Source organism: Mastacembelus armatus, chromosome 4 (assembly GCF_900324485.2).
Source record: "Mastacembelus armatus chromosome 4, fMasArm1.2, whole genome shotgun sequence".
NCBI lineage: Eukaryota > Metazoa > Chordata > Actinopteri > Synbranchiformes > Mastacembelidae > Mastacembelus > Mastacembelus armatus.
Window position 1 is genome coordinate 4,927,754 of NC_046636.1, and position 26,401 is coordinate 4,954,154.

At 38.2% G+C, this 26,401-nt stretch overlaps 1 protein-coding gene across 1 annotated transcript in view; it reads left to right on the plus strand.

Annotated features, from left to right (window-relative positions):
- Positions 1 to 26,099, plus strand: part of LOC113139689 (ephrin type-B receptor 1-like) — a 71,410-nt gene extending 45,311 nt beyond the window's left edge. The window contains exons 10-20 of the mRNA XM_026323068.1: positions 7,499 to 7,664; positions 8,027 to 8,132; positions 8,841 to 8,902; positions 9,022 to 9,219; positions 14,947 to 15,194; positions 17,434 to 17,501; positions 17,921 to 18,068; positions 18,553 to 18,702; positions 24,176 to 24,372; positions 24,466 to 24,624; positions 25,988 to 26,099. Of these exons, the coding sequence (XP_026178853.1) occupies positions 7,499 to 7,664; positions 8,027 to 8,132; positions 8,841 to 8,902; positions 9,022 to 9,219; positions 14,947 to 15,194; positions 17,434 to 17,501; positions 17,921 to 18,068; positions 18,553 to 18,702; positions 24,176 to 24,372; positions 24,466 to 24,624; positions 25,988 to 26,099 (1,614 nt within the window). The remainder of the gene's footprint in view (positions 1 to 7,498; positions 7,665 to 8,026; positions 8,133 to 8,840; positions 8,903 to 9,021; positions 9,220 to 14,946; positions 15,195 to 17,433; positions 17,502 to 17,920; positions 18,069 to 18,552; positions 18,703 to 24,175; positions 24,373 to 24,465; positions 24,625 to 25,987) is intronic.
- The last annotated feature ends 302 nt before the right edge of the window (positions 26,100 to 26,401 follow it).

Here is a 26,401-nt window from a genome sequence, read left to right on the forward strand (position 1 = left end):
GCCAAAAAACACATGAAGGACTCCCAGACTATGAGAAATAAGATTCTCTGGTCTGATGAGACCAAGATTGAACTTTTTGGCGTTAATTCTAAGAGGTATGTGTGGAGAAAACCAGGCACTGCTCATCACCTGCCCAATACAATCCCTACAGTGAAACATGGTGGTGGGAGCATCATGTTGTGGGGGTGTTTTTCAGCTGCAGGGACAGGACGACTGGTTGCAATTGAAGGAAAGATGAATGTAGCCAAGTACAGAGATATCCTGGAAGAAAACCTCTTCCAGAGTGCTCAGGACCTCAGACTGGGCCGAAGGTTCACCTTTCAACAGGACAATGACCCTAAGCACACAGCTAAAATAACAAAGGAGTGGCTTCGGAACAACTCTGTGACCGTTCTTGACTGGCCCAGCCAGAGCCCTGACCTAAACCCAATTGAGCATCTCTGGAGAGACCTGAAAATGGCTGTCCAGCAACGTTCACCATCCAACCTGACAGAACTGGAGAGGATCTGCAAGGAAGAATGGCAGAGGATCCCCAAATCCAGGTGTGAAACACTTGTTGCATCATTCCCAAGAAGACTCATGGCTGTACTAGCTCAAAAGGGTGCTTCTACTCAATACTGAGCACAGGGTCTGAATACTTATGACCATGTGATATTTCAGTTTTTCTTTTTTAATAAATTTGCAAAAATTTCTACATTTCTGTTTTTTTCTGTCAAGATGGGGTGCTGAGTGTACATTAATGAGAAATAAAATGAACTTTTTTGATTTTGGCAAATAGCTGCAATGACACAAAGAGTGAAAAATTTAAAAGGGTCTGAATACTTTCCGTACCCACTGTATATTGTAAATGCAATATTTTCTTTCCTTTTATCTGTTTATCTGTCTTCACCAGCTTCTTTCTCTGTAGCTGCTAAACAATCCACTATGATCAACAGCTAGTCATTAGCTCTGTCTGTTTGGCGCTGGGCAGGTGAGGTTTTAACTGCATGCTACAGCTGATGAGAGCAATGAGAGTACACCCAACAAGGGTTGTGAGTTGAAAAACCAAACCAATTAACAAAAATATTAAAAAATCCCTGTAGATGAACTGCAGACTTATTATATTACCTTTGTTATTATTAATCATTTGTGGTCACTTCAGTGTAAGTACTCTTGCTATCTGTGTCCGCGGCTGTAATCTGATGAATGCTGCTCCCCAAAGACACGACATGAGTATTAATTACGGATAGCCGAAGGCAGAAACCTGTCAACATATTTCTTAGATTTATAATTCCTGTAATTGATGTATTTTCTCTCTCATTTATGCTTGATGTCTGTTAAAGGGTTGAGTTAATGTATCATCTGTTAGACACAATTATTTCCTTGTAAGTCAGAATTAATCTTACAGCTACAACATATGTTTTATGGGGCCTGGTACTTACTGACAGATTTTACAGTGATGGAGAGCCTCTTTTTATTCTGCCATATATATAAATTGTTCATAGCAGTCATGCAGCAAAAATGAGTATGTATTCATTAACAACTGACTACAGTGAGCTCATGTCAAGCTATAGAACTTCATCACTTCAGCTAAATTGTAAAATAATGTTTTATCAATTTATTGAATGAAATGAAACTGTGTATGTTTCTTACATGAACATTAAATGAAGTAGTTGAAGATCAAAATGGATCTATGGGTTCAGGAAGTTCTAATTAAATCAACCATTTAAATGATGAAGTAACTCTTCTAACAGAAACACTAAGAACCCATAGATCTCTCATCAGTTTAATCACCCAGAGAAACAGTAACTCATGAAAAATTCAGAATAAAATTATGGACGGTGATTTTACCCTTAGTATTTGCATCATAAGTATTTTTGATGACACACTGCAAATAATGAAACTGCATATTTTGTAACTCTTTGATGGAAATATAATCCTATCATTTTTTTCAGTTACACTGTGAAGTCTGGACAGCTCTGATGCTGTTTTCACTATAAGCTCTTTGTGGTACTAATTGCACATATTCCAAAGTCCATAAAGAGAACTGTTACAGTTTAGTGGGCTGCAGCCACAAATACTGCTCTATTGTTTTTTTGAGTGAGGTTGTTTCCTAGATTTGGCTCTCCAGCCAACTGTGTGTGGGTTTTCAGTCTCTCTGACACATGTCAGCACAAACTACTGGTTCTAGTAGTTAGAGTACCTTTATCTATGAAAGACTCACTCTCTGACAGAAGAAAATCTCACCTGGAAATCGTCTACTCATCCAGGCCTTGTTGTTGACGATGTCTGTCCTATGCAATTGAGTTTGATGTGAAACGGGCGATATTCAAAATAAGTCTTTGTGTTCACATTGCCATTGCCAGTGATCAGCAGATGTGCTGAGAGATATAAAACATACTCTTAGAATTTCCATTATGTCCTTCAATCAAACTCTGGACCACTGTAGCAAGAATAGAAGAAAACAGTTTCAGCAGTTCTGATCTTAAGGACAGAATCATTGTACAAGAGGTACTTTCACATTCTTTATCCATCAACTGCCTGTCAGTCCATCCATTAATTTGATGCTGAGGCCAGACCAGAGAGGTGAGCATCTGATGGTCAGGACAGACCTGATGGAGCGGGCATGTGGGTGGAGGGAACTGAGTTGAGTTTTCTACCAGATTCCACCATACGTTTTGTTCATATGTACTTAAACTCCTATTCAGAGGAAAGATAAAAGTTAAAGAAGACAATTTCCTCATTATCAGCTGCTGTGAAATGCTGTTCCTATTTTCAGTGTTTTGCAAAAGAGAATAAAGCATGATGATGATTAATATGGTAATTTCACTTCTTTTTGCGATGTACTGTATATGGACATCTTGAGAGCAGCTCCCTTGCTGAATCTCTTAACGGCAAGAAGACTAGAGCAACAATTTATTTTCCAGTGAATGCTGTTGAAATCAAAGCTTCTGCCACTCTGATCTGTGAAGATATCTGAGACAGTCAAGGTCCTAACCTGTGTGAACCAGGAGACTAGGGCACACAACACTTAACTGCCACCGTTCAGTCACCAAAATATCCTGCATATAGAATTTCGAACCTCAGGCACCAATGAGTGCTGATTCAGAGGTGATATGTGGACGAGCCTATTGGTTTCCTATCAAACACTGCTGCTCTAGGAAAGAAAAAACTGAAAGAGAGAACTAGTTGTGGCTGCCTATCTTGTCTTCTTAGTAATTTCAGTCAATGAGAAGTAATGGATTTAAGAGCATATCTATCACCTGAAGCTAAACATAAGAATATCTTCATCTTTTCTGAAGATGAGCCACCAGCTGCAAGAAAAAAATATGATTACTGCTGAAGGATAAAAACAAAGAGCAAAGCACCTACAAGGGAGTGTGTGAGATACACCGAAAAGAATAATGTACATCCTCATCCACAGCCCACAATTGATTCTCTGCCATCTTCCCATGCTTTCTACAAAACTGAAGAAAATAGTTCTTGGCATTTTTTGAAAGGGGGTACTACCATTATTTTTTTTTCTTTTTAATTCATACTGTCACTGACTTGATGCTTCCATAACTTACGGAAACCCTCAGCTACAAACAGAGCTAAAAACTTTAAATGCTCAAGATGCTTTTTCTTATCTATACTCTGATAAAAACACAGTCCTAAAGTCCACGACTCCACAGGGCTCTCTCACAGATTCCAATTTTCCAGCTCAGCATTGAGTATGGCTGTACTTGTAATGTGCTGCACAAGGGGAAAGGAGAATGTGTGTTTGTGTGTCATTTTTATTGCTGGGGTTATGGCTGCTTTTAAAACATGTGGTGACAGCAGGAGCTAAATTCCATATAACTGTTTAAATACACCAACACAACCATTTATCATTACACAGGTACCTAAACTGTTTACCAAACTTTGCCTTCCAACATGCATGCTAATGCTTTTGATGAGTTGCATTTAACTTTTAACCAAAGTAAGTAAAAAAAAAAAGAAAGTACACTGGTACATGAAGGGAGTATACACAGTATAATGTTCATACCCTACAAATATATACTTTTGATGAGATCACATTAAAATCTTACCCATATTATTTTCAAAGAGCACTTGTAGCATGAGGGTTGCATGACAGTAGGTTAGAATAATCATATAGCATAAAAACCATCATCACTGAAACAAAAAAGGAAATTTTGCTTTATCAATAAGCCATTCGTATGATATATTGAGAGAGGCATGGCAATGTGGTGGTTAGCACTGTCACCTCACACAAAGAAGGTTCCAGGTTTGAATCCCATTCTGTGTCTACAGTGTGGTAGACTAGATCTGTCTGAGTTGTATCCCACCTCCTACATTTCTTGGCATCCATGCTGTTATACACATAAGGGCACAACAACCACTTTGACTCACTTTTACTCATTTGCATTCTCTCAATGACCCTTGTTTGCTCTTTAATCAATTCTGTTCTGTAGCAGAAGCTAGTGGAGATCACGTGTATGCACAGATGACTCTTATTTGAAAAGACTGTCCAACCCTTCAGCCTAACTTTGATATTACAGGAAACAAAATATCCAAAGAAATTATCTGGAAGGCTTGCTGTATGTGGAAAAAACAAAGGATGTTGCAGATGGCATAACTTGCAGCAGCTTTTCTTCCAAAGTTTTTTGTAACAGAAGTGTTCCAGGCAAGGAAAGAATAGCAGACAAAGAGAAAGTTAAGACTCAGTTTCTCGAAGAGCAATTACAGTGAGTTGAAGACAGAGTGAGAAGCAGTTCGCTCACTGGCAGATGTATTGTAGCTGCACTCACTTTGTCAAAATCAGGTCAGCGACTTTACTGCGAGTCGGCCTTATTTGCTGAAGCCTTTGCTTTAATATTTATTTTTTAACATGGAAGCCAATTTAGTTCCAGAATCAAAAGCTGTCAGTTTGTTCTTTCATTGTTTCTTATTTTCAATCTTCATCCTTGATGCACATCCTAAGAGAAATACTGTATCTTACACTGTAGTCAATCCAACTCCATGAAGTGACTAATTTTAGCTCATAGCTCCAAGCGAAGAAGTCCTCAGGGAGTGGATTGATAAGCCTGGAAAGAGAGAGGACAGGTTTTTCTAACCGACAGCTGTGCTTCCTTTTCTGATATGTTGCATTTCTCCACCTTCCTTTCCTTCTTCTACTCCTCCATCCTTCCTTCAATCCTTCCTCCCCTCTTAGGCACTCTATAGATAATGAGGTTTTAATGTAGTACATTTGATATGGCACAGGGAGTCTTGATTTTTTTCCTTACTACTTATCTCTGGTTACCAGACCTTCCCAGATGAGCTGCCCCCTAACCTCTTCACTGTGGCAAGCAGAGAACCACCCCATCACCACCATAAATCCCATGCACACCTCCAAATCCAAGCCCCACCCATAACACAAAACCCCTACTTCTGTGACCACAGCTTACTATCTTCACTATCGTCCGCAGCTTTTAACACAAAAAAACTGTACTGTTGTCCGTGTCATGCCCTTATTATCACCGTAGGGTAAGTGGAGTCTGATTTTGGTCACAGTACAGTATATCAGCCCCACACAAAAAGAAATTATATTTAATATTTTATATATATATATTCATATATATATATATGTATGTATGTATGTATGTATGTATGTATGTATGTATGCCAAAACTGTAAGAATAAATATTGTCACACACAGCAAAAAAGGATTTAAGAGCAACAAGAGGACAGACACATTACTAAGGATTTTCTGTTTTGTGCATTGCCCCTTCTTTTAATTCTTCTTTTTTCCTCCTCTAATTTTCTTCCCACTCCTTTCCCTCCTAAACTCCTTTCTTCATCATTTTATCTTTCCCTCTCCTCTTTGCTCCGCCGTCGATGCCCTCCACCTTCTCCACCCTTCATCCTCACAGCATGATTTCCTCCCCCTCCTCATGCCATTGCCACACCATATCTGTCTGTTTGACTTTCAGTAAAACCTTTTTTTCTGAAAGGAAATGGGTGAGAGGAAGCACAGGAGGAGGGAGTAGAAACATAGAGGTAAAAGGTTGTAGCCTTGGATTTATAAGATGGGCCTGATAGGTCTGAAGCTTAATTCACCTCAGTAGACGGGCTGAGATGAGAGAAAACCAATTGCTCTGGTAAATCTGTTTCTGTGGACAATAAGTAATTAACTGCATTATCACTTTATTATATTTGAGGGTAGGAATGATTAAAACAGGAGATGAAAGATGTAGAAAACAGCAAAAAAGAGGAGGGACATGAGAATTAGGTAGGAGAAATATATAGAGCTAGTGGAAGACAAAATGAATGATGACTGGAAGATAGAGGAGAGGTTGTATAATGAAGGGGGGAGGCAAAGAAAGGGATTTAAGTGGAGGGGTGGTGAAAAGAGGGCTTTAGAAATTAGAAGACCTTGATAAAAGTAATGGGCTGAGAGTAAACAAACAAAAGTCTGTTTTTTATTGGGATTTGAAGACCAGCAAATGCATGAAGGGTTGTTGAAGGGTCACTTCACCCAAATTACAGAAACATTTTGTTTTTCAACCCTAGTGGTGTCTTGGCATGCAAATATTTTAGGTTTTATGTGCTTTTAAAATAATTTCTTTTTGCTTTCTCACTGACACTGCACTGGTATAAGGGGAGCAAATGGAACCCAGTGTGTGCTATTAAAAACAAAGAAAAGTGACATTAGCAAATGACATTTTTCTCACCTTGCTGTGATGGAGACGTGTACTCCAGGCTGCATCAGTTCTCTTTAACATCACAGTTGATTTGTGGTTACAGGTGCGACAGAATAGACTTCTGACCACTGCCATTAATAATGCTCAGTTCTACTTTAGGTTTAACACACTTGTAGCTTTTGGTAGTTTTGACACAAAAAGCAGTTCCCTGATCACTCCAGATAAATCTATAGACTTCTTTTGAACAGTTTTTATAGTAACATTCTTACAGTAGGAAATAATTGAAGTTCATAGGATTACTCAGAATAACTCTATATTTTCTGGAAACATATATATATAAATGTCATTTGCCTGTTGCCTGAAAATTTCCATTTGTCTTTCTGGTGTTGGATGCAAATATCTAAAATGCCAAAACTACCCCCATGTCTGTCTCAGCTGTGGGTGACAGTAAAAATTTCTTTCTTGCAAGTTGAGTGAAATGTCCCTTTACATTGTGAAAAGAACAGTCAAAACAGACAAACAACTCAATTGTAAACAGAAATAAAATATACTTGAGAGTATTTCAGCTGTTTTTGTTTAAACAGAAAAGAAAAATAATGTGATAGAGAAATATGTGAATTCATACTCGTGCTACAGTTCATCAGTCTTGTCAGGGTGTCTGCTGTGTCACAGTTAGAAAATAGTAAATGTCAGTTTGGGCTGAAGCTTTAGAAGAATCAAATTTGTCTTAGTTGAAGGTCAAAACTGAGTATGGAATTTAGTCTGTGCATCTCTTGATCTGTGGCTTAAGAAGTATTATAGTCTGTCTTGGATCACTGTGAAACATTCCCATGTCTCTGTGTACTTTTCCTCAGTCCCAGTCATCAGTCCTGAACAGTTCAGTGGTCCAGAGTGAGACACCCAGTGTGGTTCTGGAGGGACTTAGGCCTGGGACTGGCTATGTGGTTCAGGTGAGGGCCCGAACTGTGGCCGGCTATGGAATCTTCAGCAAGGAGATGCTCTTCCAAACCCTCACGGACGGTAAGTGGTTGGGTTGTGGGCTGGAGTGTGTGGAGGTGTGCGTGGGTGGATGAGTGGGGGTTTTGTGGTGGAGAGGAGAGAGAGTGCAGGACTGAGAGAGGGAATGTGAGAGGTTGAGCAAGAGTGAAACTCTGGCTGTGAAGTAATTAAATTCTGTCCTACTTTATGTGTATGAGTGCTTGCAGTCATGTAAAACGAGCCTTGTAGAGGATGTTTGATGTGTTCAAGAGAGAGAAAGTCAGGTGTATATTTTGCCATTTAACAGACTCAGTTTTATGCATGTAAGTGAGCTTCAAAAACAGGAAAGTATCACCCCTGTTTTCAGTTTGTATGTGGGAATATGTTTGTCTGTGTTTCTGCAGATGAATATAAATCAGAGCTGGGACAGCAGCTCTCTCTGATTGCAGGATCTTTAGTAGGTGGAGTGTGTATTGTCTCATTGGTAGCCATCGCCATCATTTGCACCAGGTAACACACACACATACACAGACCCTACACACAGACTAATACACAGAAACAAAAAACTACATGAACAATTATTGCCTATCAATTAATGTACCCATATTTGCTCAAGATTCAAAAAATGTATAAAAGTTGCATACAAAATCAGTGATGAAAAAGTAAGGGTGCGAAGCATTTTCTTTGCACCCTCAATAGGATAAATTAAAATAAAAATTCCTCTACTCATGGTCCGCCTACTTCCAGGGCTTTGAGTCATATCCTATATTAGTACTCAGCACAGTGAGTTTGCTCAGTTGTCATCTTGTTACCCAGTTATAGAATTTCAGTGGTGTAATGACAGGTCACACACACACACAAACACACACATATGTCAACTTGCAGCAGGAAACACCAACATTTGGATGCATGGGGAAATAAAATTCAAGTTGAAATCAGTTTGCTTAAAATGTCACATTTTTTAGAGAAACCTTGAGACAAAAAATAATGAAGCCTGCTTAACAGACTTAAGTATATATTTCTAAGTGTGTTGCACTTGTCACTTTACTGTAGTTTATGTATGAAGACATTTGGAAATGCAGGTATGAAACAATAATGGCTAATCTCAACCCTGTTGAAGAGACAACCAATTAGCATGTTATTCTTATAACAATTTCACTTTTTTGTGTAAAGTTTCTGTCTTTCCCAAATTTTTTCAACCTGTGTTTCTGTCTGTAGGAGAAGGCAGTTGAAGGAGAGTGTGTACGGTGACAAGCTGCAGCAGTACAACACAGGAGGAGGTACAGTCAATAATGATACTTCTGCCTCAGTTATTAAATAGATGCCTTCATGTAAGTGAACATGCATCAGTCACCAAGTGTTTAAGTTTGCATCACTCACTTCTTCATTTTTTCTGCAGAGGTGACGCTGAGGCCTGACATGTTCAGCGGCCCCACCCCAACTGTGACCTTTCCCTCCCTGTCCGAAGGTCACAGTTCACCAGGGGTCAAGATCTATGTTGACCCTTTTACCTATGAGGACCCCAATGAGGCTGTGCGAGAGTTTGCCAAGGAAATTGACCCCTCCTGTGTGAAAATAGAGGAGGTCATCGGATCAGGTAGAGATTTCCGTATATGCTACTTGTGTCTTAGACCCTCTGGCTTGCCCCTCCTTTCTCTCGTGTGGTTTCTACAATTTGAGAAACTCAACAAATGCCTAAAATGAATATCCATAATTACTGTAACGTGCCAGAGAGCATTGTGCATTCATTCTATTTTAAAAAAGCTTTGGTTAAAGAGTTAGATTAAAAAAACAAAATTTACAGATCTACTATACACTTCTTCAAAAGCAAGTGAGAGAAAAATAAACCTTGATTTCTGCCACTTGCAGCAGCAGATAATCTACCATAAATTACTCAATTCTTCAACTGTGCCAGACTTTTGTGTCAATGAGAAAGATCTGGAAATGTGCAATGCCAATTTAATATTGTGCTTTATTTTTTTCCTTTGAAGTCAGGAGAGATGTTTTATTCATGCTGAAAACTTTCACAGGAATAAATTAAAACTGTCTTCATGCATTCTCTTTGGCTATCTGAGCTCTCACTGTAAAAATGCTATGTGATGTTTGGCAAATGGAGACAGTTGGATATGAAATGGAGTCCCAGAGCTTCCCCTGAAACATTTTGGGGAGAGTTTCTGCATTTCAGCTATTTGGAAAAAAAGGAAAAACTATAGAAACAAACAAAAATTAAGGAAGAACTTTACAGTCTGTAAGATCAAATGCCTTATTTTTACTACTGATCCCTGATTCATAATACACACATAATATACAGTAATAAAATACATAAAACATATGAAAACATACACACACACTGACCTCAGCAGCTGCACCAGTCACTTTATGCAGTATTTGGACTGCTCTCTGTGCACCACAGTGACTTTAACCAGACTGAGAGCTCATTTAATTGCACTACCATCCATTATACATGTACTGTTTATATATTGCACTGGTTTCGTACTCTAAGCTGCTATGTGCCTTATGTTATTTATTTTATTTTTTACTTGATTTTAACTTAGCTTATTTTGCATGCCCTATTTGTATTTTTACACTGCACTATTTAGTGTTTAGAGATCTGGTCTGAGAATAATGAAATTTTAATTCTCTGTATGTGCTCTACATGTGGCAGAATTGGCAATGAAGCAGATTTTGACTTTGAATTATGCTTAGGACTGCTACACGAGGTCACAAATAGGTTCACAAACACAGTGTACACCCAGTGACAGCACAATGGAAAACCAGGAGTAAAGAAAAATATTGTAATTTACAGTTTTCAGGCCAAAGTTTTTTCAGATAATATTAAAAGCCAGTTAGTCATTATTTATCAATACTTCATTGTCATATTTCGTGTTGTCGCAGTCTTCAGTAGAACTTGAAACAAGTAGTTTTTGCTCCTTGAGCCAGAGCACAGGAGGCATCAAAATGTCATACAAAGATAGTTTCTATTGAGATATATTCAGTTCATGGGGGGGACTTCCATCTCATAACCAGGCAGTTTTTGATGCCATTAATCCTGCAAACACCATATTCTTATTCAAGGATTTAGGGCTGAGTCATCATGTAGCAACAAGGTTTGTTAGAAATGAGGTAGATATATTTAATACTTAAGAAAAAGTGGTGACAACATGGAGAAGGAGTGGTATTTAGAGCATTGCCACACTGCTTGTGTATACAGTTGGTTCCCAGTGAAGAAATAAAGTACATAGAGACACTAGAACCATGCTCTCTTATTTTACATACCATAACCTTTTAGCTATAATCTGTACAGCAACAGAATCTGTTGTATTTAGTTTATCTTGTAATGTGTTATAAAGGACCGAAATACGAGTCATTAAATGCAGTGGGTGGAAAGACAAAGGTTGATTCCAGGGGATGCCATATGTGCAGATTGCTGTACGTATACATTTAAAAAAGTGCTGCTCAGCAGAATCAAAGAGATTTTGAAATTCTTTGAGACCACATTTAACACAAATGTAAGAAAGTATTTTAAGAAAGAGTATTTGCTTTCACCGCTGTCAAAATTTAAATGGTTTGTTGCACTTAACATATTATTGTTCCTTAATATCAGTGAATCCTGATTGTTACCTTGCTTCCATTGCCAATTTCCTTTTGGTATCTTTTTTCATATATTTCCCATATTAACAGAAAGTCCAATGTTTGGCCTATAATTAATCAGAGACCAGAAAAAATATTATCTTTGAGAGTTTTCAGTAATACTACTATTCTTTCCACATCTATTCATGACCCACATGCCTCTTTATTAAACCCTTTTATGAAGGCTCTAAGCTTTAAAGAAACATAATACGTTTCAAGGTTTCCAATCAATATGACTTTGTAACATCTAATGCTGCCTCATGCAAGGTGTTTTAAATGAAGTGAAATTATGATAAGCAGATAAATATTCTAACTGAATATATGGAAATGGAGCAAGTATCGTCTAAATGGAAAAACTATTCATTTGAAATGTTTATTCCTTTTGACAGATATTTTTTTTTCTCTCAAAATAAAGCAGGTAGTTTTAGTTGTTTGTTGATATCATTACAGTATATTTCATGGTACACACACTAACATAAATTTGTTGATATGAGTCATTTTATTTTTGTCAAATGAGTATTAATGGAGGTTGACCCTGTAACTGTTAGTTCTCACTAATGGATGAGATGATATGATAATGATATATCTGCTCTGCCATATTATTACTTGACCCCACTGCAGTGTGTATCTGTGCTCAAGTCTTTATAACAGAATTGCCAAAGATCTTTTATTTCTACATGTTCATCCGTCCCTGTGGGCAATAACTCATTATAATACACAGATTTTAATATTCTGAATATTAGATTTGTCTTCTTATCTCAAGTCTGCCTCGTATTAGAAAGGAGAAGATTTTTACTTAACATCTTGTGCCACTGATTTCTTCTTTGGTTTTCTTTGGACCAAAACCAATCAAAGCCAAATGGCCATGAAGTTGTGGGTGATAAAGGTCATGAACCAGATTCAAACCCTCACCACTGCGAGTATGCACAATGGACTTTGGTCTGTTGAGCCACTCTTGAGAGGCTTTCTGTAATCCCTTCGTTTCTCCCTTAATTTCTCTCAGGGGAAAGTTCCTCACCTCAACCAGAGGTGACAGAGGAAGGATGAAAACGGTAGGGAGAGGGGGAAAATATGAGTCTGGGCGATATGAAATGTGGTCTCACTTTGAGCCTTTAAAAGGTAAAGTCACTCCCATTCAGGTACAATAGAAAGTGAAAATTCAAGTCCAGCTCTTTCTCTTTTTTTTCCCTGCCTCGGCTTTTCTTTTCTTTCCACTATCTTCATCTCTCTGTGATTCAGCCCCTCTGGAGTTTTAGTTTGTTTGCATATAGAGAGATGCTAAAACAAAGAACCAAGAGGGGGAAGGCAGAACAACAGATTGAGGAGGGAAGATAAAAGAAGAAAACACCCTTAGGAGATAATAAAAATATCTCACCTTACTCTCTCTTCATTTCCCTCTGTGATAACACCCCTCTCTTTTCCTCCTTCCTTATTATCACTCACACTGTAAGAGTCCTTCATAAAAAGCATTTTTATTTGATGGGAAAAAAAGTCTGTAAACACTTTAATTTCCAGTAGAAACAAGCGGTTATAGCTCACTTTAAGGCCATTAATTTACTTAATGTCTACTGAGATATACTCTTTAAGACAAGATTGTGCAACATCCTGTCCTTGACCACCTCTCTTTTAGAAGTAGTGCAAGTGACATCTCATCGTATCTTGCCTTACTTTGTGAAAAATTGTGCTTTTGATTCAGTTTCAGATTCCAATCTGTTCATGTGCCTATACTTCCTTCCCTCTTCACCTGTGTTATCAATACTGTCTCATTACTACCCATCACTCTTTCCTTTCTGCACACCTTTGCTTCCTGTCTTCTCCATTTTCTTTCCATTTGCCCTCCCATTTTATTCTCCATCATTCTTTCTTTCTGCTGGTTTACAGCCCTGACAGTAGATAGTTTTAATGAGCAGTGAGATATGGAGTAGAGATCACAGTGACAACAGGACGACAAAGCCTGTCATCCAGTCCCCATCACTCATCTATAATTCACGCACTGATTTTTCTCTCTGGGATGAGAACTTTTATTTTGAAGTGATATTCAATTTTCATGTCCCCAAGCAGCATATGGCTGCAGTTATTTTGACAGAAGACATCTGTGTCTTTACAGAAAGGAAATTTTCTTTATATTGAACAAGTTTATTAAGGTCAACCAGTTCATACTCTCGACATTGTAACAAACCAGGCACAACCAATGATCAGAACAACATAAAGCATAAAAAAGCAATAATGAAAGAAGCAAGGACAATATAACGTCTCACAGGGTTTAGTTTATAGTTCTTTTTTTTTTTTTTAGTTTTGTTTTACATTCATGTGATTAACGTGTTCCACTGAGGTGGAATAGAGGCATAAAACAATTAAGCACTAACTTACTGTAATACCATGGTACAATTCTGAGGTGCTTTACATGAGCACTTACATTTTCTGCTACTTTATTTAAGAGGGAAGTATTGTATAAATATTGTCCATCTTGAGCGTGCCTGCAGGATACAAGGTCAGTGTCACACAAATAATAAAGGCAATACAGTACTGCTTTATGAAACACCTAAATGGTGACAATCATGTCATGAGGTTTTTCTTGGTTTGCACTTGGACCTGCCAATATTTTAACAGAAAACCCGGGGCTGTTCAATTTGAAAGACATTCTCCAATAAGAATCTAGAGGAGATCGAAAAATCTCTGCTGAGAAGTTTTGAAATTGAGCAGTATTGAAATTCTGGGTCATTTTCGATCCATTACTAATAAATCTATAAATGAATGCTATAAAGGTAAATGAAGCTGACAGTACTTTAGTCTTCAATATAAACTAAACTGCAGACAGGGATTGAACATATGAACTTTGTGTTTCAGTAGTCCCATCAGGTCACCTAGCTGCCTTTAAAACAAGAGATGACAGTTGAGTTAGTACCTTAGCAATAATAATGGCACTCTCCCTTTTATCTTGTTTGCCACTTGTGCTACACAACCCTGTCATCCCTGAGAAGGGTTATTGAGGGGATTCAATTTTTGTTGTTCTTTCAGTCTGCAAAAATACCATCAGTGTGCCCTTGAACAAAGCCCTCGACCTCAATCTGCTCTAAAAGAGCTGCCCAGAGGCCATCAGTATAACACTGATGGTGCAGAGGGTACCTCCCAGGATTGAGAATGTGTTTATGTGTTTAACACACCCTGCCACTCACATTATTCCCCAACTCAGCTGCTGCAAAGAACAATATGCTTGTTCCTGTTTGATTAATGTCGGGTGTTTAATAATGAAAAGATAGCCAAATGGTATGAACCTCAACCAATCACATTTCACAGCTGACCCATTTTACGTCATAAAATCCTCTTTTATTAGCCTCTTTTATTGTGTAATCATTTGTTTAGGGGCTCTGACTTTAAGAGACAACACACACACACACACACACACACACACACACACACACACACAAACAAACAAACAATGAACTTGTTTTCCCTACACACTGTTTTCTGACAGCCTTTGGCTGCATCTTAATGATTTGAGTGACTCCCAATGATGCAGTGTTTGTAAATATACATAAGTAATTCATTCATGTGAACCTAGTGAACCTACTGTACCATCAACACAAAAATCTAACTGAAAAATTGCAAATAAATACCTATAATCTCAACATTTCCTTGTAATTTTGCTTGTGATCATTTTGTTTAAGCCCCTTGATATTTTCCTCTTCTTCAGGTGAGTTTGGGGAGGTGTACAAAGGCCGTCTGAAGCCTGTTGGGAAAAAAGAAATTCCTGTGGCCATCAAGACCCTGAAGGTGGGCTACTCTGAGAGGCAAAGGAGGGACTTCCTGTCTGAGGCATCAATCATGGGACAATTTGACCAACCAAACATCATCAGGCTGGAGGGCGTGGTTACCAAGAGCAGGCCTACTATGATCATCACAGAGTTCATGGAGAATGGAGCACTTGATTCGTTTCTCAGGGTAAGAAACACCTCCATGCAGCACACATACAGTGCACCTCTCTGTTACATACAGGGCTATTTAACTTTAAATAACATTCAGGAAAGAGTTCTAATGTTGGGTAGAGGTAGTGTAAGTACAGGAATGAGTACTATACAATCATACTACTACTCTTGTGCTGTACATATATAAAATACAGATATTTTTGGATTAAAGCCTGATATATACTCCACGAGAAGCAAAAAATGTGTTCGTTTTCTCAAGGTGAACTTTGTTCTTGCCAGGACATTTCATACTCCACGAGAAACTCAACTGCCAAACTCCTGGGAGGTCCCTCCACTGCAGCTTGTATCACTTATAAAACAGTTGTTTTGTACATAGATGTAAAACTGTTTAGTAATGCACTAGGACTAAAATGCTTTTTTGAGAAATGACTTAAACGAGGGTCCCCATCCAATCGGATTTTAACTAGGGTGGAACCCAAGGACAACATACTTGCTTATTCTTGAGCTTTCTACAGTATTATCATCATGGAATTAAAGTTTCTTAGTGGCCATGGAAATATAATTATTCGATTTGAGAATATAATAGAAATAATATTCTCAGTGTTATCACGTTGAAGACATTAGTTATCAATATCATATTTTTCTGAAATAGCTCAGTAACAGAGTCATACACAGTTACAGTATCAGGTCATTTGTCTTTATTCCAAAGTCACATACAGACTAAATACATAAATACACATTGAGGAACAGATGGAAAGTGGAGTTTTTGGAGAAAGAAACACCTTCTCTGTTTTTCCTTCCTGTTCTCTTTTCTCCTGATCCTGCCAGTCTGTCTGTCCGTCTCTTTGATCCTGCCCTCCTTTCGAGGTGCCTCTAAAAACAGAAGGAAAACTCTTTGATGTTTGGTTCTCACAGCGTGACTCCTTTTGACTCAGAAATCATCCGCTGACTCATACGCACACACAAACACCGTGATCGATCTCGCTGGTGTTGCTGTCCTAGCATGACCATCTTGCAGGCACAAGACCCAGAGGATCAATGCGTGTGTGTGTACCTAGAAGATGGTTTTGACCGCAGAGGATTAGGCTAAAGGAGCATCAAAGGTATGCTTTGATGCACAAAGTGAATTAAAAGGCGCAGGAAAACCTTCGACTGCAGCTATGTCAGCAGGAATGTCAAAGGTGTTTATAAGAGACTTAGACAGTCTGGTCCAATGGTGAAGAAGTGACACAAAAAGCTGAATATTTCAGGTCTTATTAACATGGAGCTCATTCAAAGCTCCACCTTCTCATTATATGTGTTTTTTTTTTTTTTTTTTTTTTTTTGTTTGTTTTTGTTTTGATATTGAGGTGTTATGTTTGTGCACATTAAGAAGATATCACCAGCAATTCAATATAGACTTGTGATGTAATAAAAGTTATATGGAAAAATATAACATATAATAAATATAGATCATTCAAATGCCTCTATATGCTTGTAACAAACCATGCATGAGCTACACATGGCAAGGATCCATTGCTACTATAGGATTAGCATTTTTAGCATCATATCACATACTGTACTTCTTTGGGGCAACAAAAGCCCATCGGCCAATATGATCAGAGACCGACTCGGTTCAAATTAATCCAGCTTAAAAATGCCTAACTGTACCAGACTCCAAAGGAAAAAATAATAATAGTTTCCAAAAGAAAAAAAAAACTATTTCTCATACTGGTTTAGAAAAGTTCAAATTGACACAGTCCTCCACCTCTTACATTGTAAAGGGGTTCACTTGGTTTCGGAGGCTGTGAGCTCACAGACACTTTTATTAAAAGCATATTGGAAAAGATCCCTTCCTCAACAGTGATCTTTACTGTATGTGACATTGTGTAAGGTGGGTTTAATGAAATCCCAGTTTGCAATCTGTGTCAGACTGTGCAGTATCAATTAGAGGTATATCACATTATGCAATGGATTATGCCGAGAGGATTGAAGCACCACATGAAAATAGAAAAAAGCATACAAAGCTAGAGACATGTAATCAGCGCTCATCATCCTTCTGCGCTGCTCTTTCAATGAAAAGGCAGAATAACAATAATAATTGCTACACCATCTACATAGCAGAAAGGGATCATTTTTTCTCAAAAAAGGTTTGTTATGACGTCTTATGCCAAGTACTGAAATATCTTTTTACCTGCTATACTTCCTCTAAATAACTAAAGTTTAAAAAAGTGTGATAACTGAAAATAATCCTTTCATGGTTCATGGTTTTGCAGCAGAATGATGGGCAGTTCCCAGTGATCCAGCTGGTTGGTATGCTGAGAGGCATCGCGTCTGGAATGAGGTACAGACACATACACTCCTGCTACAGTACAGAAATCCATTTTTATCTTAAAGATTAAAAAGCAACTTTTTTTCTGGTCTTTCAGTGATTGTTATGAGAAGTTAGATTTCTTTTTAATACTGAGATTTCATAATATTCAGCACTGTTTGTAATGAGTTAAACTCATACATCAGCAGCTTGAGATAGGCTGCTCCCTGCAAACTCTCTTTTTCACACACTCATACAAACACACAGAAAAACACAAACTACATGACATATTGTATAGCAAATCAATCTGTTTACTCAAGTTAACAGCAACACATTCACATCCACTGACAAACATGGACACACACTAAATCCCATTACCTCTTCATAGTTGTCCAGGTTGCTGGCAACAGATAACACACACATTCACAAAATAAATCCTGCTGATGTTTCAGGTACCTAGCTGAGATGAGTTATGTTCACCGGGACCTGGCAGCTCGGAACATCTTAGTCAACAGTAACCTGGTGTGTAAGGTGTCTGATTTCGGCCTGTCACGATATCTGGAGGAGGACACTTCTGACCCCACCTACACCAGCTCACTGGTAATTTTCAGCCTTTCTTTCTTTTCACATTGTGGAGCCATCCTACATTATATTGTGTCCCACATTGATTTAATTGCTGATTCCCCCATGTCGCTTAGACAGTGAATACAACCATTATCCAATTTGTATCACACCATGTTCAGTTGGTCTTTAACATTAGACTGATGGAAATTTTGTCATTATTTAGAAGTATCCTTTCATAGATTTAGGCACTGGACCATTTAACTTCCTGTCTGCTTTGTCCTCATTAGAAAAAACATAATGTAGGTGGTCAGTGGAACAGCTGCACTGTATGTTAGTCAGTTTTCTATACTATTAATATCTGTTTTGTCTTCACTTACATGCTAGAGAAAAATTGTAGGCAAATTCATCAGTGTCTGGTAAGAATTCAAGAGGGTAACTATAAAGCAATTCTTGAAAAAAATGTTCCTTCTTTTCATTTATTTTTCCCTTTCGTGTCCTCTTCTCTCTTTATTTCTCTCAGGGTGGTAAAATCCCAGTGCGGTGGACAGCTCCAGAGGCAATCGCTTACAGGAAGTTCACTTCGGCTTCAGATGTCTGGAGTTATGGGATCGTCACTTGGGAGGTGATGTCATATGGCGAGAGGCCTTACTGGGACATGAGCAACCAAGATGTAAGTCAGAACCTGGTGTTTGTCTGTATATGTGTTGTGTGTGTGTGTGTGTGTGTGTGTGTGTGTGTGTGTGTGTGTGTATGGGTGCATGTGTGTTTGGATGTGTGTGTCAAAGCCATTCACGTTTTGCACACTTTATTATGATGTAGATTTTATTTAAAATGGATGTAAATGCATTTTGCCCATAAATCTACATTCAATAACCCATAATGACAATGTGAAAACAGATATATTTTGTATTTATTTGCTGTTCTAATCCAGTTTGTGCTTAGATACATCCTGTTAATTTTCCTTGAGGTGTTTCTGGAATGTGATTGGAGTTCAGCTGTGGAAATTGATTAGACACTGATAATAAAAATTCATAATGCATGTCAGGACAAAAGCTGTAGGGTCTAAGGAACTCTGTAGATGTCCACAAGCTTAGGGCAGCTGAATAAAACAGTTTCTAAAATTTCCCAGGAGTTATGGTGGAGTTGTTAGATGGAAGCAACTTTGAGTAACAGGCATATGACAGCTTGCTTAGAGTTTTCCACATAGTGGATGTGGATAAACTGCCTAAATCCAGGTCTGTAAACTTGTAGAGATTTAAACCACTACAAAAGAGGCTTCTACAAAAACTGAATTAAGGGTCTGAGTACTTTCGTAAATGAGAGATTTCAGTTTAGATTTTTCAACAAATGATTTAAAAACATGTTTTCATTTATGGGTTATTGAGTGCAAATTGATGGCAAAATTGAAACTTTATTTCAAATTAAACCTACTACATGATAGAGTATAAAAAAAAAATTGTGTGCATCCACGTGTTTTTTTTTGTACCTGTTTTTCTTTTCTATGTTGATTGTGTGTGTGTGTGTGTGTGTGTGTGTGTGTGTGTGTGTGTTTGGGGGGTCTTGTTTGTTTCATTTGCTGTCTCTCACAGCAGGTGTCTGCATGTCGACGAAAACACACAGAAAATGAGGACATCAATTTAAGTGTCACAGAAATGTTTGTTCCTTCAAACCAAAAAGCATCAGGGTTTTGTTTTCCAGCACATCTTTTCTTCAGGGAATGTTATATTGTCATGACAACTTTATTCAATTTACCTTCACAGTATGATCAATTTGCTGAAGTATTTCTTTACCATATTTTCTTTGTGCCAGCATCACATTGATGTCATTAAATGGTACAATTATATTTATATCTGTGTTTTTAGGGTAGAAATGATCTCAAAGCAAGAGGAAAGGACACCAGAACAGCAAATAATTGTGTCCTTTCCTTATGCTGAGTATTCAGTTTTAAATATCGCGTACATTACATGAAAAAGGAGGTTCCAGAAGATTGTATTGCTGACATATTTATTTTTAGGTTTCTATTTTGGAAGGAAATGTGATACACAGATTATAGTTAGTTTTGGCACTAAAACCTGCTTCAAAGCACTCAGGCTCTAAATCCCTATTCCTCTTTTCTGAAAGTATATAGCTAATAGTTTAAACACAAAGCAGCTTGGGAATTTTGTACATCTCCGGTTTATCTTGAGTGTTTTGAAAATATATTTTGCTGCAGAGTATCTGACGAAACACCGCTGACCTACTCAGGCAGTGTTTACACCTTAATGAACTTTGTTTTAGGAAAAAGTGAGAACTTATTTAAGAATCTATTTTTATTTTTTTTTTTTAGTAAGACCACCAATCCTCTCCAGCAATGTTTAACTTGGAATATATGTGAGGTTTTCTGGTTAGCTGTTACACTAATGATGATTTAATCATGGTGAGATCCCCTTCCAACCATAATCCAATCATGTATTTTCAATTAATAAAAGTAAATAATTTCCTCATTTTTGTCTGCAAAAAAACATTTTTCTGATTAGCATCTTCATCACACTCTCTTTTCCCTTCACGTTTTCCTGTCTCTTACCTCCCCCCCTGCTGTCTCTCCTCACTGTCTCCCTCACAGCCTCACCCCTCTTTCCCCCATGGTTGCTCCCGAGCAATAGAGGCAGGTCTATGCAGCAGTAATGACAGAGATCCAGTATAATGACAGAGACTATTCTATAATGGCACAGACATCCTATAATGATGGGGAAAGTGTGTGTTACCACTATAGTTAACGAGGGTCTGTTGGGGCATTAACTATGTATGAACCTCACACCCTAAACTCACACATATTACTCACACACACACACCCAAGTCACACCCATACAGACACATATATGTAAAGGCACACACAGGCACACACACACACAGGCACAATTTCAAAGAACATGTAATGGTGAAACTGTCAGCGGAGCCACCACAGGTGCTGTGTTCGACATGAATTAATGATGAAAGAGATCTGTGATGTTTCACTACACTTGCTGCTATTTTGATTGACAGTGGTGCTTAGAAAGAACTTATGCCGCTCAAAGCCTGAGAAGTGTGCCGGGGTCAAGTAGAGTTCACCCAGCAAGGAGACAAATCCTCACTGCTGCTTTTTACAGTAGTAGAAACACCACATTCGCTCATCTTACCATTAGGTAGGCTTACATCTACACTGTCATAGGCTTGCGAGTTTAAATTTATGAGGTTTGCTTGGAAAAAACTTACTGAGGTTTTTATTTCAAGGAATTTTATGAGACTTTGCCTTTTTTAAAGGCACAGTACATCATTAAAATGTGAGCAGAAAAGCGGCACCACAACACATAGCGTGTTAGGACTCAGAAGCTTGAATCAAAGGAAGAACAGGTGGCATTAAATCATGGATTTTTGTGGGTTAATGATCAAAGCAAGGAAAAGCAGAAAGGTCCATGGGGGCAAAAGTAAGTAGACAAAAGCCCAAAAACAGGCAGTGTTCCTAACCTTTGGCAGGAAAAAAAGACCAAAAGGCTGGAACACTTTGGCAGGAAGACACAATGGAAAATCTGGCAGCGCTGAGGCTACAGAGAAGGTAGTGAAGATAATGAGGGAATGAGGAGCAGGTGTGCAGGTCAATGTAGTGGTCAGGTGATGGGGAATAATAGAGACACTAGGGACAACTGAAGGTTTGGCAGGATCTGAGCTGATGGAGAGTATACTATAGTATAATGACTGGCATACAAGAAAACATTACTGGTGAGAGTTAGGTTCATTGTAAAGCTGGAATCAGCAGTTGGCTAGCGTAGCTTAGCATAAACAGGTAACATATTTATGTTACCCACAACTGTAAGGTTTACCAATACAGTGTTACATGTATATCTTATTTTGTATAATTTGTACAAAACCAAAAGAATAAAAGCTCACAGGGTGTTAAGAGCTGTGTGGAGTACAGCTTCTCTTACTGGTGCAGTAATTTCCTGGAAACTGACTGTTTGTAAGACAGCCTCATGGTGAGGACCAATTTGTGCTAAGATAAACTAACTGGCCACTGGTGATGGCTTCAGATTTACCATATAGACATGATAGTGGTATTGACCTTATCTGAATAAAAGCGTTACCTAAAAACCTATCCAAGAAAGCAAATTAGTTTATTCCCAAAATGCCATTTAAACTTAAATGTATAGATTAGATAGTAATTTGGAAAGTACTTGTCTATTACTCATTAGGCTTATGTTCATTTAGGTTTATGTTCAAGTTGATACTGTCACTGGCTGAGGACTACACAGTTATATATGAGAATATATCTGTTATTTAATAAAGTTAAAAACAGTGATTGGGCATGTGGGGGGTGATAAGCATGATGGATATGTGTAAAAAAGCTGCAAGGTAGATTTTACCTGAAAACTTTAGAAATACAGTACATGGTAGGTGCCACTTATTCAGCCATCAGAGCACACCACTATGTGAATTGTTGACATTACATCCATTCTAATTAGAGTTGAGGAGACATTTAAATATCGTCATATTTCTGACACATGGGTTGGAGGCAAGGCAGACAGTTGCTGATATAGGAGTTTTGAATTCCATCATGTTTAGGATAATTACTTTGGCACTCAAACGCATGCTGCTGTGTTTCGCACAACACCTCTACAATGCAATTCCTGTGTTAAAGGTTTCACAGAAAAAACAAAAGATCTTAAATACCCTGAATACTCTGCACTGATTTAATGAAATCAAAGGCTTTAATGTGTAAAAATACCTGCCTCAACATCAGAGGCTGCAGCAGGCGTCAGCTATGAATATCTGTGCACGCTGATTGACTGCACGCTGTGTCAGAATAAAGCTCTCAATTGGAACCTCAAACTTCTTAACTAATACGGTTTAATTTTTTTCTGTTTTAAATAAAGCTGAATGCTACACCTGTCTTATCAACCCATATCACAGTGGAGCTGTAACAGAGAAGACAATCCCTATAGTTCAGAAAGTGACAAATAAAAACTTGAGAATAAATATGAGGTGTCTCTTAAACACCAGCAAGACATTTGGACTCAACTCTGGATGTGTTTCATCCCTTTGATATCGTGAGCATCACAGACGAGCACCATGCTGTGTGCAATTTTCTGATGTCATATCACAAGATTAAACTTCTTTCAGAATTATTTTCCACTCTGTCATTTATATTTCCTATTTCCCCAGCCAGAAAGTGGGTTTCTATAAAAATGCATAAAGTGCAACTTAAACTTTTCTTGCTGTCTCTTGGCATTTGTCAGATATATCTCAAAAACAAGCATTTGTGAGTATTTATATACCAAAATCCCCTTATTCCCCCATCTCTTCAAGTGAAACAACACACACAAACTTAGTGTGATCCTGTTAAGTTGTAGGTCATAGTAGCAAGTGGAGCCACATCAGGGCAGAAATACTTTAACATTACCAAAGCTGCATTTAATGCACTAAGTAACTAGTATTTATACTTTTCTTCCTCTTTATCTGCTTTTTGGAGCCTAGACGTGTAGGTGGAGGAAATCCACCCTTTCCAATTGAACAGAGCTGTGTTCAGATGTAGGTATCCAGAGACTCCATGCTAACTAATTGTTGTCCGCTTACAAGCAGTCGAATTCCACATAATTTAATAAAACAATACCCAACCAACATATTTTCAATCAACCAAGATCAATCAGTAAAAAAATATTCAGATTTATAAAACCATTTGCACACACACTTCTAAGCAGTGTTCCCTTTGTAAATAACTGACTACCTAAAATTGTGTACATGTGAGTCAGCGTCATATCCTGCCTTGTACATGCACAGTGTAAAAGACTGCATGTACAGATGGTTTTAAAAAAACGTAATTCTGGCTCCTGTGGCTAAAGGACATTGATGAGAGCAGTGAGAGTGAACCAGAATAGTAAACTTGTGGGCGGTAAAACCAAAACACCAATCTGAAAAATGTTGAACTGCCCTGTAGAGCCGAGGGCAACTGCAGAGTCAGTTATAATTTACTGTGGATTTGTCACTACATGGGAGCCCTATCACATATACAGACATTGATTATAGCAGCTTTACGTATGTGGAATGAAACATAAATAGACAAGTGATTTTTCAATATTTTGTAAGTTTATGTCCACTTGTCTTTTCCTTTATTTTTTCCTACTGTGCCCCAGGTAATAAATGCCATAGAACAGGACTTCAGGCTTCCAGCTCCCATGGACTGCCCTGTAGTGCTGCACCAGCTGATGCTGGACTGCTGGCAGAAAGACAGGAACGCACGGCCAAAGTTCCCTGATATTGTCAGCATGTTGGACAAAATGATACGCAATCCTGCATCTCTCAAAGCCGGCAGCAACAACGTGGCCCCAGGGTGAGGAGAGATACAAATTCATTTACATGCACAAACGTGTGTGTTTCAGAGACACTGTGCTCTTTTTAATCTCGCTGTTTCTACTCTCTGCAGTCCTTCCCATCATCCCTTGTTGGACCGTGGTGCTCCAGACTTGAGTAGAGTGAGCTCAGTGGAAGACTGGCTGGCTGCTCTGAAAATGACCCAGTATCGAGACTCCTTCCTGGGCTCGGGTTTCACCTCTTTGCCACTTGTAACACAAATCACAGCTGAGTAAGTATTCCCATTTAACGGCATCTCTCTTTCTCTCTCTGTCTCTCCCTGTCTGCGTCTCACACTGCTCACCTGCCAAGTGGGCATCTCATTAGTTGGCTGACTGTCACAGCAGCTGGTTGGCTGGCTGTTGGTCCATGTGTGTTCCTGTCTGTCACTCAGAAGAATTTCTCTGGCCTCCTTACTTCCATCTTTCTTCCTCTTCTCATCATGTAAAATGCTATGAGTACCATTACTGAACAGTAATATGTCACTGTCAAACGTACAGTGACTGCCTTTACTGGTACACAAACTGAACCACTATTCTCCAAGTGGTGTCAGCAGTGCTGGTGCTTCTTAAAGCTAGGACCATGTTTCTCTTTATATTCAGAATTCATGTGCTTCTTCACATAACTGCTTGTGCTCTGTTCTCGCTTTCACTGTTTTACTTCTAAAAACAAACATGTTTTAGTATGTTAGATGTGAGTTTTCCATAACACCATCTGTGGCTGTGTAGGTATGCATTTTAACATTAGCTGTTTCTGAAATGGCTTAGGTGGTGTTTATCTTGCCTAAACAAGCCTCAAGGAGGCAATTGGACACTGCTGGTCTGAGCTGAGAGGTCAGATATGTTGTTCAGTTCTGTTGCTGGGCCCATGTTAGATCCTATGTGTTCTTCCCATACACTCCACATGAACAGTTTTTTATTGACTGGAGACATGTATGTTTTTGCTGCAGTTGAAAGTAAATAGCCTCAGACATTTTTGAGGATCAATAAAATAAAAGTAATGATGTCCACTATATTTCACCTCACTGTTTTAATGTGCCTGCAGAGCATGTTTTTTCTAATGGAAAAGGTAAGATTGACTGGTCCTTAAAGCTGTTGGTTTCTGAAAACAGAATAGACCTTTATTTTTAGCTAATATAGAATCAAGCTAAATACAATAACAATATTTTTACTCTATAAAAGATTAGTTAAATATAGGTCAATGCTTTGTCATTATGTAGTCAAAATCAGCCCTTACTGATGCACACTGTATGTTCATCCTGTGGCATTGCTACTGCAAGTGTTTGTTTTTTTTTTTGCCACTTCAAAGATTGTGCATAATGTAGCAGTGATTTATTGATGTTAAAATCCTACACATAACATCTAATAATAGCAATGTTGCTTTATAGATGATTGAAAAATGAATGACATACCAAAATAAATAAGAATAAATAATGATCATCATAATAGCAATGCATTGAAATGTCTAGAAGTAATTTTAATGAAAGGCCAGGCTAAAAAGGGAAGTTTTAAGCTTCCATTTAAAACCATCAACAGTGAAGATGCATTATTGTGATGACAGTCCAATCTAATGCATATCTGTCTTGGTTTTCCTAGAGATCTTCAGAGGATCGGAGTCTCTTTAGCTGGACACCAAAAGAAAATCCTGACCAGTGTTCAGTCAATGAGGCACCACATTGATGACCAGTCACCTACGGAATCGGTATAACCATGCAGATGAGTGATACAGTATAAAATAGTTTGACCAATGTACAGTAGTCTATCTACACGGGCTGTCATCTTTGCTTTACCATCACACACTTCACTTTGCTGCCCCTGAGGATCTTAACCACTTTACTTATTTTTAAACAATTACGTGGTCCTTTATTTGTCTCAGTGGCCAGATTTCTCGTTCAGTCATTAGACCTTCTTGTACTATTTGGCTTCCAAATTGATTTAAACTAAATGCCTCCTGGAAAGAATAAATGAACCTTTAGTGCAAGACAAAAACAAGGCAACAAAGTGATACTG